This window comes from Elaeis guineensis, chromosome 6 (assembly GCF_000442705.2).
Source record: "Elaeis guineensis isolate ETL-2024a chromosome 6, EG11, whole genome shotgun sequence".
Taxonomy (NCBI): domain Eukaryota; kingdom Viridiplantae; phylum Streptophyta; class Magnoliopsida; order Arecales; family Arecaceae; genus Elaeis; species Elaeis guineensis.
The window spans coordinates 29,283,920-29,295,748 of record NC_025998.2 but is presented as its reverse complement, the minus strand read 5'-3'; the positions used below and the strand labels follow the sequence as shown (position 1 = coordinate 29,295,748).

The following is an 11,829-nucleotide window of genomic DNA, read 5'->3' as shown; positions in this document are numbered from 1 at the left end:
AGTGCAAGTATTGTAGGAAGATCGATTAGCAATTCAATTACTAATTAGCTTAATTTGATTAAGCCAAAGGGCTGAGATTAAGTATAATTGAATATAATTTAATTAGATTTGGTTTGGGCTTGATTGGATCAAGTCTAATTGATTTATTGGATAAGCCAAGTGCAAGAAAAAACTAGTCCTAGTTCAATTAGGACTTGGATCAACTTAATTTTTAATTCGATTAAAAAATTAAATCAAATTTAAATATTATTTAATCTAATTAAATTAAATTCTTAATTGGGTTAAGATCTATTTTAATTGGGTTGATTTGATTTTGATTTGATTTGGTTTGAGAAACCAAATTTGAACAAGTCATAGATTGAATCCTAGTAAGACTAGGATTCCACCTTGCGCCACCTTAGCCCCCCATGCCCACTCTCTTTTATTTTGTGCGACAAAATCTTCTCTCTCAAGCCTTCACGCACGCCCAAAGATTTTTACTTTTTCTCTCTTACATGGAATGTGGTTGTGGACCAAGTCAATGTTAGATGTGTGCCCTAGATGCCAGATTGGCTGACACATTCCTGTACAAATCTAAGGGTAAATTTATAATTTTGACTATAAATCAATAAATAAATTATTCTTCTATCACATTGTGTACATTGTATCTGTGATACATCCTTTGAGTTAGTAGGAATGCCAATTCATATTTTCAAGAGTTAAAAATTTAAAGCATGAATTTACATAACTAACTCATAAACAGCTCCTGACCATAGGATCATCACGAGGATGGTGATCGATCCGAAAGGTTGGTGTACGATCGCTTCCTTAGGGTAGATGTGTCTTGAGTCTATGGTGTGAAGACACTGAAGTGAGAGTACAGATATTCGTTGAGAATGAGAGTACTGAGCGTGACCATATCGAGCAGTCATAAAGAAGTCTACCTTCTCGTCGATGACTAGCTCGATGTTGCAGTTGTGTGTCTAGTTTTTTGATCTGAGGTACATCGACGGTTCACCTTAAGTGTGTTATAGTTTGACTACACCATAACTTGGTCTCCTAGCCATTCAGAACTCTGAGGTGTATGTTGGTTGTAGCACATTCATTGTAGGAACTAGGTCGCACCAAGATGAGATCTATTAACCTCGATAGATGAGAGGAGTAGTCCTATGATGATCGAAAGATCGAGTCCTTAAGCCCATGGCCACGGCAAAGTAAAATAATGGAAAATAATTTTCTATTAGGGTTTCACATCGAACTCGGATTGATCGATTGATTCATATGACTGATGTTGGGTTTGACGAGTTCACCTTAACCCTAATTCAGTCGGGACTCATGATAGAGGAACTCAATCACACAGGTAGCTGCATCGAGAGGTTTGTCTTCAATTCTGATGGATTGCCACCATATACTGTTAGGTGTCACTGATGGATTTTGGGAGCAATTAGAATGATCTTGATGATCGATCATTCTAATTGTCTGAATCAGAAGAGTTCTGGTCCATCGAAAGGAGTTTCGATGATGTCGATGATGAGATCACGACATATCTCATTACCATACAGAATTGAATCTAACTGGATCACACTAACAAGGGTTAGGATCTGGATGTGATCAATTGGGCTAGCCCAATTGATTTGGATTAGATCCAATTAGGTTCAAGAAAATCATGCTAGCACACGATTGAGCCTAACTTTCTCCTCGTGTAATCTTTTCTATCTCGATTGAGCCAAATGTATTTTGACTCATCCAGAAACCTTGAGAAGATTTCTCTCAGTCTGACTGGAGCTAGTCCAGCTCAGAAAAGGCTTATCTTAATTCATGAGATGAATTAAAGACAACACCTGCTAATTCTGACACCTGCCATTTTCATTTTAGGACATCTGTCAAATGTTGACATATGGGTCTTAAACTGAAGGCCACCTGACAAGAGGTTATTGGAGATTTTTTGTGGAGTGTCCACCTACCAAAAATAAGCACCAAAGTGGGTGCCACAATTGGACAAGGCTTGCGCCCCAAGTGGATAAAGATCAAGAGGAGTCTTGATCAACATAAACTCTTGGGCGCCATCTCCCTTGTGCTTATCCAATGTTGGTGCCAACATAGGAGAGAGGGTGGGGGTTCTTATCTGATGTGATCAGATGACATCACTCCACTAATCAAAATTTTTTTAGATTAAATAAAATTTTTAATTGATCGAATGATGTGGCACTGCGCAGCGCAGCAGGGTCTATATAAACCCTGTCTGTGCCTAGGGTTTAAGTGATTCTGCTCCTACCCAGCAAAAGCCAGCCACCCTCCTCTTCTCCACATCCTCCCTGGTGCTCCCTCTCCCCTCTTCATGCCCAAGAGGTTGGGCATCCATCTGGTGAAGGATCAAAGCGTGGTGATGCATTGAACAAAGGGCTGCAGGAGTTTTTCGACAAGCTGCTGCTCCAACTTCAGGAAGGCTTTTGAAGATCTTCCTAATCAGATTGAGTTTTAATTTTTGGAGTAAAGAGTTATGAGGAGAAGATAATCTAGGTCCTGTCTGAGTGATACTGGTAGAGGCAGGCAATTGCGTGGCTAAATCAGAACCTCAGGCTTGCTGCGATCATCTACAGGGTAATCAGATTACCCTTGAGTATTTTATGTTTCCTCATACTTTTAGATTTATTTTAGAATTAATATCAAATAATAAAATTAGATCTAGAGATTTAGATCTAAAATAAATATAAATAATTTTTTTTTAAAATTATTCGCTCCAGATTTGATGAAATCTGGAAGATCCTAAAGAAAAAAGGCAGTTTTTTCCTTCAAGTGGTATCAGAGCCAGGTTGATGGCTCAGTTTCAGATCTAATTTAGATCTAATTTTAATTTTAATTTATCTGATATTAAAAAATTTTAATATCACATCAGATATGATAGATCTGAAATCAAAATATTTAAAATTAAATCTGAAAAGATCTAACATGCATGAGATGCATGACTACACTAGGAATAGTTTGATCTATGAATAGTCTTGTAAGTTTATATTTTAATGAGATTAAAATATAATTTAGATCTAATTTATTCTTATTTTTGATGATATAAATATTATATTCAGATCAAAAATAGAAAATAAAAATTTAGATAATACATAAGATTGATCTGTTGCATGCCTAGACTAGTTGTAGAATTGTTCTAGTAACTGTCTAGAATAAATTTTATGTTGAATAAGTCAATTTAAATTTTATTTTTCAGATGTTACATTGATGTATTAAATCTGAATGCATGTTAATTAGATCAATTTTTGATACATGAGATGTATGCAAAGCATGTATTAGTTAGATCTTAAATTGTATATGTGATATGTAAATTTAGATCTAACTAGTTTTGTAGTTAAATTTATATTTCTGATTAAGGTGTTCCTTATGGCCGTCCGGTCATAAGAACAAAGTAGGGTTTAAAGACCTCTCCTCTCATTCAATGGGTGTTCTTATGAGTGTAGGGGTGCTGTGCATTCATCCTTAATTAGAAATCAAAACTTACTTTTCTGCAAAACCTAGATCCTGAAACTCTAGATTTATTTTACATGTTTTGTTTATTAACCAAGACTTAATTAATGAATTAAGCTTATGAAATTAAATTAGATCTAAAATTGAGAATTTCAGATCTAAGTCATTTTCATAAAATTGGGTTCGGACTTGGGTAGCTCAATTAGGTCTAGCGGTTGATCAAACCGAATCAAAAGTTGGTTAGGTGGGATCATGAAAGCTAATAATTGATCAGCCTAATAGGATTAAGTCTAGGTCAAGGTCGAATCACATTCATATGTGACTCGATCAAGTTAAGACCTAATTTGGCTCAGTGGTTAGAGCTTAGATTGTAGGCTAACCCAATTAGTTCTGCTTCGATAATTTGGTGTCTAAAGTAAGTTGGGCAGATGCGACCGACTGATTTTTAATTGGGAGCTACTCGACTCGAATGCGTTCTTTCGAGTTAATGGCATATCCTTCCATCGGTCTCACTTATCTGGCCATATGTGTCGACCCAGTTCTGATTTGAGGTGGCTAACAATTCGAGCTAACCCATGCCACTAGGTTAGTCATAATTGTTATGACTATGTCAAGCCAAATTTAATGAGACTTAAATCAAATCTTCCTAAAAAATATTAAGTCTAAGGTCTTCCACCATTGTGGATGTGCGGGCCTTTCTGGGGTTGATTGTTCTCGCTGGATACAGTGGCTCAGTTGCACCGGAAAGATGCAATCATGTCCATTAGGCATTGGATGCTACGAATTAAAGGATGGGTTGGCTCAATATTTCGGATACGGTGAGGGACCCAATCAGGAATCTAGTTCGTGCAAATGGTGGGTTTGACTTAACTAAGGATTGGAGCAATATTTCGGGCACGGTGAGCTTCATGAATTAGAGACCAAGTTTTGGATGTACCATGATTAGAGAATCATTGACAAGAGTTGTCCACTCATCGGTTGACCCATCACCAATAACTTTAGGTGAGGTGATGAGCCAGTCGGTGAGACCGCACCACCCACTAAAATCACTAATATGAAGATTTTCACATCTCTACCTAGGGAGTGTAGGGATCTGAGAAAATAGTGGAGCCTAATTTTTTAAAAATAAAACTCCTAAATAAATTGGTTAAGTCTGATTATAAAATCTAACTAGAAACTGTTGACTCTCTACAGGAAACATGTCTGCGTCCAACCCCCTAACCAAAATACTAGACACCCACAGATTGACTGGACCCAATTTTAAGGACTAGTTAAGGAACTATAGAATTATTCTGGATTCCAAAAAATTGATCCATGTCTTGGACCAGGACCCACCTGCTATGCCAGTACGTCGACTGCTGAACAGAGAGCGTCTCTAAAAAAGTGGACGGATAATGAGAACAAAGTAAGGTACTACATGTTGGGTGCAATATCTGATGACTTACAGCACCAACATGAGAATATTATGACTACCGCCAAATATTGGCTTACCTACAAGAGTTGTTTGGTGAACAAAGTCGTGCAGCCAAGTATCAAGTCTGTCAAAGACTTTTAAGGCTAAAATGCGTGATGGGCAGTCAGTCCAAGTCATTGTTTGACAATGATCAAGGATCTTGAGAGCTTGAGAAGCTCGGTGTCATCTTAGACAAGAATTTTCAGACTGATGTGATCCTTCAGTCTTTGTCTGATGCATATGGTCAGTTCATCATGAACTTTCATATGCATAAGATGCAGTGTACCTTGGCCGAGTTAATGAACATGCTGGTTACGGCTAAGCTTTCTATGAAGGGTTCAAAAGGCTCAGTTCTTACTGTGGAGCGACTTCTTCCAAGAGAAAGTCTTTTGGAAATAAAAAAAATCTGCGAAGAAGCAGAAGGTGGATGGGAGAAGAAGAAGACAGAATCGAAGAAGAAGGCTGCTGAAAAGGAAAAATATTTCCACTACCAATCAACGGCATTGGAAGCAAAACTGTCCTCAGTACCTGGCCACCCTGAAGAACAAGAAGGATGGTCCTTCTGGAGGTATGCTCATTTTAGAATCTAATCTTACGGTTTCTTCTGCATACAGTTGGGTGCTTGACTCTAGTTCTAGTGCTCATTTGTGCACTTCTATGCAGGGTCTTGAGGAGAGCAGGAGGCTGAGGGATGGAGAGATGATCCACGCATCAGAAATGGAGCAAGAGTTGCTGCTGTGGCCGTGAGAACCTATCCTCTGCGATTATCGTTAGGATTAGATTTATTTCTTAGAGATTGTTATTATGTGCCTGCAGCAAGCAGAAATTTGATTTTTGTTTCATGTTTAGCACAAGAAGGCTATGTGATTAGCTTTCATAAGAACCATTGTAACATATTTTATGAAAATAATAAAATTACAAATGATTTTCTTATTAACGCCTCTATCAACTACATATTGATGTATCTGTATTTAATATCGAGCAAAATGTGAATGCCATAGGAATTAAAAGGCCTAGAGATAGTCTTCTAAGTTTGTTGTCAAAGTGTGTTGAAGGCTTCTTCTAAGTTTCGAACATGATTAGAAGTTTTAAATTTTTTTACCAGCATATCATCAATGTAAACCTCCATATTGTGTCCAATTTGTATCTTGAACAGTCTACTGACTAGCCGTTGGTAAGTAGCTCTGATATTTTTAAACTGAATGGCATCACTTTGTAGCAGTGGATGCCTTTGTCGGTTATGAAGGCAGTATGCTCCTCATTTTCAAGTACCATTCAAATTTAGTTGTAGCCCATGAAGGCATTCATAATGCTTAAAAATCGATGTCCCAACGTCGCATCAACTAGTTGATCGATCTTTAGTAAAAAAAAATTGTCCTTCGGACAAGCTTCATTTAAATTGGTATAGTCGGTGCAGATTCTCCATTTTTCAATAGTTTTTTTTACCATCACTATATTAGCGAGCCAATCTAGATAATTAGCTTCTCTTATGAAGCCAGCCACAAGGAGCTTGTCAACTTTTCGTCAATGATCATTTGCCTTTCAGCAACAAAAGATCATTTCTTTTGCCTTACTGGTCTAACTTTAGATCAATGTTCAACCGATGAGTTATTATCTCCGGAGGAAATCCAAGCATATTGGTTGCCGATCAAGCAAAAATGTCAGCATTTGCTCTTAGCAGGTTCACCAGCTGTTGTTGCTTCGGATCCGATAATTGTGATCCAATTGTACCATCTTTTTAGGATCATCTTCTTTTAATGGGATAGAAACTAGTTGCTTGGTTGGTTCACCCTTTTATTTATTTTCTATCTGGTCCAATTTGTCAACCGACAAAGAGTCTTCAAATTACCTATTCTTTGTAGAGACCATGAAGCAACGTCGGATAAGTTATTGATCCCACACATTTTTTTAACTATATTTTTGTCAGAAATTGGATCAATAAATGATATATTGATACTATCACTCTCAAGGCATTAAGTCTTGATTGTCCAAGTATGGCATTGTAAGTCAAAGAAACTCGATCGACCATAAATATCAAGAGAACGGTACTTTATTATGGATCTATTTCCATAGTTAGTGGGAAAGTAATTTTCTCCTCTATAGTAACTGCATCTTCGGTAAAACTAACTAATAGCATTGAGACTCTTCTGAGTCGATCAGTCGATAGTCGCATTCAGAAAAAAATTGAGTAAAAAAGAATATTGATGAAACTTTCATTATCAATTAAGATTCTATTTACATCATAATTTGCTATCATCATCGAGACGACGACAGCATCATCATGGGGAGTCTGTATTATCCGAACATCATCTTTCGAAAAAGAGATTACATTGTCAAGTCATCGTTTCTTTGCCAACTCTTCTTCGAAAGTTACTCCCTAATCCTTCGGTCGTCTAGAAATCATGTTGATCACTCCTGTCGTTGGCCGATTATTAATCGTTTTCTCAATTTGTGGCTGAGGCTATTAGTCGGTGGGAGGTTCAGTCGAGCGATCTCGTTGGAATCTCCTGAGGTAGCCACGTCAGATTAAAGCCTCTATTTCATCTCTGAGCTGAATACATTGTTCGATATCATAACCGTGATCATGATGAAACTGATAATACTTCTCCTTGTCTTGACTTTCGATGGTTTTTCATCGGTGGGGGATGTCGAAGATACTCCTTTCCTTCGATCTTCATTAGGATCTACGCATGGAGAGTAGAAAGAAGAGTATAGGAGTCATACCTGCTGTCATAATTATTCAGCCTTGGACTCTGTCGATGGGGTGAAGCTCCTTTATTGATTGTTGACCGACTTGGTTTGATTGGAGCTTCATCTTTCTTTTACTTCTTTTTTTGATCTTTTCTTTCTGTCTGACATCGGTTAGAAGCGCCTTGGTCTATGCAAATATACTTGTATGCTGCTCTAGAAGTTCAGCATAGGTCGAAGGAGTTTTTATTCAGAGAATAAGTAAATCTGGATTCTCTCAGACCTCTCTTCATAACCAAGATGGCCATATCTTCATTGAGATCTTTAACCTCAAATATGGCCATATTAAAATGAGACATAAAGTCTCTCAATGTTTCGGTCTCACCTTACTTGATAGAGAAGAGACTGTCTGATGTTTACGGCATCTTTCAGCTAGTGCTAAAATGGACCACGAAGAATATTCTAGCTGTTTAAAAAAACTTATACTCTCCGGCTAGAGCCAGAATACTAAGCTCGAGTAGCCTTCCGAATGGTTGTCAGAAAGTCATGTATAGAAGGGCGTCGGTCATCCCCTGGATCATTATGAGAGCCTTGTAACTCTCTAGATGATCAATTGGGTCAGTGGAGCCATCATATGGCTCTATCTACGGCATCTTGAATCGAGACGGGATCGGCTCATCCAAGATATGCTGAGAGAGAGGTTGAGCAATGTGGAAGCTGAGGTCATTGGAGGACTTCCGACCTTTCATTTGGAGTTGGATGAGTTGATGATCGATCTCTTTAAATTTGTGCTCATAGTCATTGAGCCACCATTGCTGAAAAAATCTAAGGATAGAATCTCCTGAAGAACTTGGGGATGGAGAAATAGAAGGTGCACATGGCCTCTTCTCCTTCTTGATGCTATGTACACCAGAAGGAGAGAAGATCGCCACGAATGGTGAGCGACATGATGAGAATACTGAGATAATGGTGGCTCGATACGATGAAAATGTCAAGACAGTCGTTGTCCTGAAAATGAGAAAGTGATTATCGTGGAGGACGATAGCTGTGCTGGATGGCACTGAATGTGCCACTGGCTCCTCCACCAGCGGCTGCTGCTGCTGTGTTTGTTGTTGTTGGAGGTTGTGTACCACCTCTGTCAGCACCTTCATTTGCTACATTGAAGCAGTAATTTAAAGTCCATAGTTACTACAAGATGCGAAGAACTGGGCTCTGCCATTGAAGTGGAGGAGGGAGGTCTTCCCGACGGAAAGATTGTCTTGCAGATCTGGTGGAGTTGTTCTGAGCTTTGATTTTTATCATGATTTCATGTTATTCTCTCCCTACCTGGTGCGTCAATCTGTTGCAGCCAATCTCCTGTTGCACCCATCGCTGGAGAAAGCACCTGCAAAAGAAGTCCGCACTGACCAAAATTATATCCGAAGGAGATCCTTCGATACTTAAGTCAGTGGAGAGTGGTGAATAGGAGATAAATTTTTAAAGAGATAGAGTATCAGTCCAGAAGTATTTATCAAACACTGTTCATTTATCTCTTTTTATAGATGAGTTGTTGGTAACCGTTTGTAACAGTTAGACACATAGGTCTCATTTATTTCAGCACTATGTGATTATGGGATGGATGGTTATATCCACTACTGATCATGTTATATAGCCATTATGCACTTTTTGTGCTAGCGATTTCTGGTATACCGACTTTATGTTGATAGTCCGAATGTGTCGACTGTATGTCGGTAATTATAGAATCCAAATAACCATCGATCGGTAATTCTGATATGCCAATGGTCATCGGTTTAAAGTCGGTTAAGTCGTCAGGAAGGTTGAAAATAGCCGACTATTGGTTGGGCTACCATTTATAGTCGATGGTCCGTACCTATCAGACCAATTGAAAGTCGGGTGATGTTGTAATTGAGGCAGAACTTGTTCTGTGATGTAGTTTTGATAGTTCATCGTCCATAATCGATAGATATTCGATCAGCCGATTGTGAATCGGAGAACAAATTGAATTACCCCAACATAATGATTCATACAAATTTTGTGTAAATACATCAAAAAAATTAAAAAAAAATATCTTGAAAAGACCGAAGAATTAATCTCAAATTAGTCTACAAAATTTGCTTGAGTACTTTGTAACAAAAATCACAATTTAATCAGCTACAGTATTGACTTTTTGAAAGATGTACTGAATAGAAATATCTCTACATCCAATTAGTATGATATTGTTATCTCGTAAGATATGAGAGAGATAACTACTGCATACTCCAATATATCTATGACACCACTGTGATGTTTGATGCATATAATCATCATACTGATTGGCATATCACAGCCATTCATCAAGTTCCTCCCGGTCACGAGCCTCTCTTGTGTTAATTGCTATATTAAAATACAACCTCCAAACGGCCGTTATCATTATCGGTGACCTACTCATTAGCTAATTTCGTCATTATCTCTCGGCGCGTCCAACAATCTAAACAAAATAAATAGGGAAAAAACAATTAACCTATACCGTGCAGGTCACGTCTTTACAGCTCAGAGCACGCCCCGGGTTTGGCATTACTTTTCTTTGTGGTTACGGCGTCCAACCCTATTGGTCGCACCCGTCGGCAATCTCAGCTATAAATAAGACCCCTCCGCGTTCCCCTTCCACCCAATTTCTTCTCGGTTGGTAGGAAAGAGTCCCAGGCCAATCTCTCAGGGTATATCCTTCATCTTTTCTCTATCTTTTCTGATTTTTGGTGTTAATCAAGGTTTTTTTCTTGGTTTATTTCCTCTACATCGATAGTTCTACCAGCGAATTCTATTTCTTTTTAGGTTTTTGATTAGATCTGAAAAAATTCCAGATTATATGATCTGGTTCGCTTCATAGCTCTCGGTTTTTTATTTGTTCTCTTTCCATCCTTTGACCTTGACCGATCTACTCATCGGCTCGACCATCTGCCGATCTATCGGCCCTTTCGTCTCTCTCGTTGTTAGAACTTCCTCTGATCCTTCGTTTTTTCACTTCTCTTCTATAACAGATGCAGATCTTCGTCAAGACCCTCACCGGCAAGACCATCACTTTGGAGGTCGAGTCGTCGGACACGATCGACAACGTCAAGGCCAAGATCCAGGATAAAGAGGGCATCCCCCCGGACCAGCAGCGTCTGATCTTCGCCGGCAAGCAGCTGGAAGACGGCCGCACCCTCGCCGATTATAACATTCAAAAGGAGTCCACCCTCCACCTTGTCCTCCGTCTCCGTGGAGGCATGCAGATCTTCGTCAAGACCCTCACCGGCAAGACCATCACCTTGGAGGTCGAGAGCTCGGACACGATCGACAACGTCAAGGCCAAGATTCAAGATAAGGAAGGTATTCCGCCGGACCAGCAGCGTCTGATCTTCGCCGGAAAGCAACTTGAGGACGGTCGCACCCTCGCCGATTATAACATCCAAAAAGAGTCTACTCTTCATCTGGTGCTCCGCCTCCGTGGAGGGATGCAGATCTTTGTGAAGACCCTCACGGGAAAGACGATCACCCTCGAGGTGGAGAGCTCGGATACCATTGATAATGTCAAGGCGAAGATCCAGGATAAGGAGGGGATTCCGCCGGACCAGCAGAGGCTGATATTCGCCGGGAAGCAGCTTGAGGACGGCAGGACCCTTGCCGACTATAATATTCAGAAGGAGTCCACCCTCCATCTGGTGCTCCGTCTTCGCGGTGGGATGTGAATCCCCGGCCTTTGATCTGGTGGTCCTTTTATAAGTGTGTTCCATGGTGTCGGTGTCCGTAAGTGTCGTCTAATGTGTTGCCCGTTTAAGTCATTGTCGTACGCCGGCCTAATGTGGTCGCGCCTTCTATCGTCTCCTCGTTGTCTTTCTCAGAAGATATATGCTGCAAAGTTTGAAAATAACAATATTACTGTTTAGTGTCTATAACCTTTTCTTTTTTTTTCTTTTTTTTTTTGGTTTTACTGGATCTTTTCTCAATACTCAATAGGCCTAAAATATTTTTGGGTTTCAAAAGTTTCAGCCAGCCTGATGGGCCTGGAGGCATGTACGGAGGCCCACCCAAAATTGGGTTAGAGTGGCAGGGTTAGTGGGCCAGTTGTTATTCACTGATCCTCTACTAAATTTGTGATGGCTTGGTCCGAGTAAAGAATTCCAGCCCATAAAGCCCAAAAAAAAAAAAAAAACAGAGTAAAGAATTCCAGCCCACCAAAGCCCAAACCAAAAAAAAAAAACAGAGAAAAAGACTTC

At 39.4% G+C, this 11,829-nt stretch overlaps 1 protein-coding gene across 1 annotated transcript; it reads left to right on the top strand.

Annotated features, from left to right (window-relative positions):
• Positions 1 to 10,151: 10,151 nt before the first annotated feature.
• LOC105046895 (polyubiquitin 11) lies at positions 10,152 to 11,508 on the top strand. Its single transcript, XM_010925640.4, has 2 exons — positions 10,152 to 10,290; positions 10,612 to 11,508. Exon 2 carries the CDS (start codon positions 10,612 to 10,614, stop codon positions 11,299 to 11,301), a length of 690 nt encoding a protein of 229 aa, XP_010923942.1. The 5' UTR covers positions 10,152 to 10,290; the 3' UTR covers positions 11,302 to 11,508.
• Positions 11,509 to 11,829: the final 321 nt, after the last annotated feature.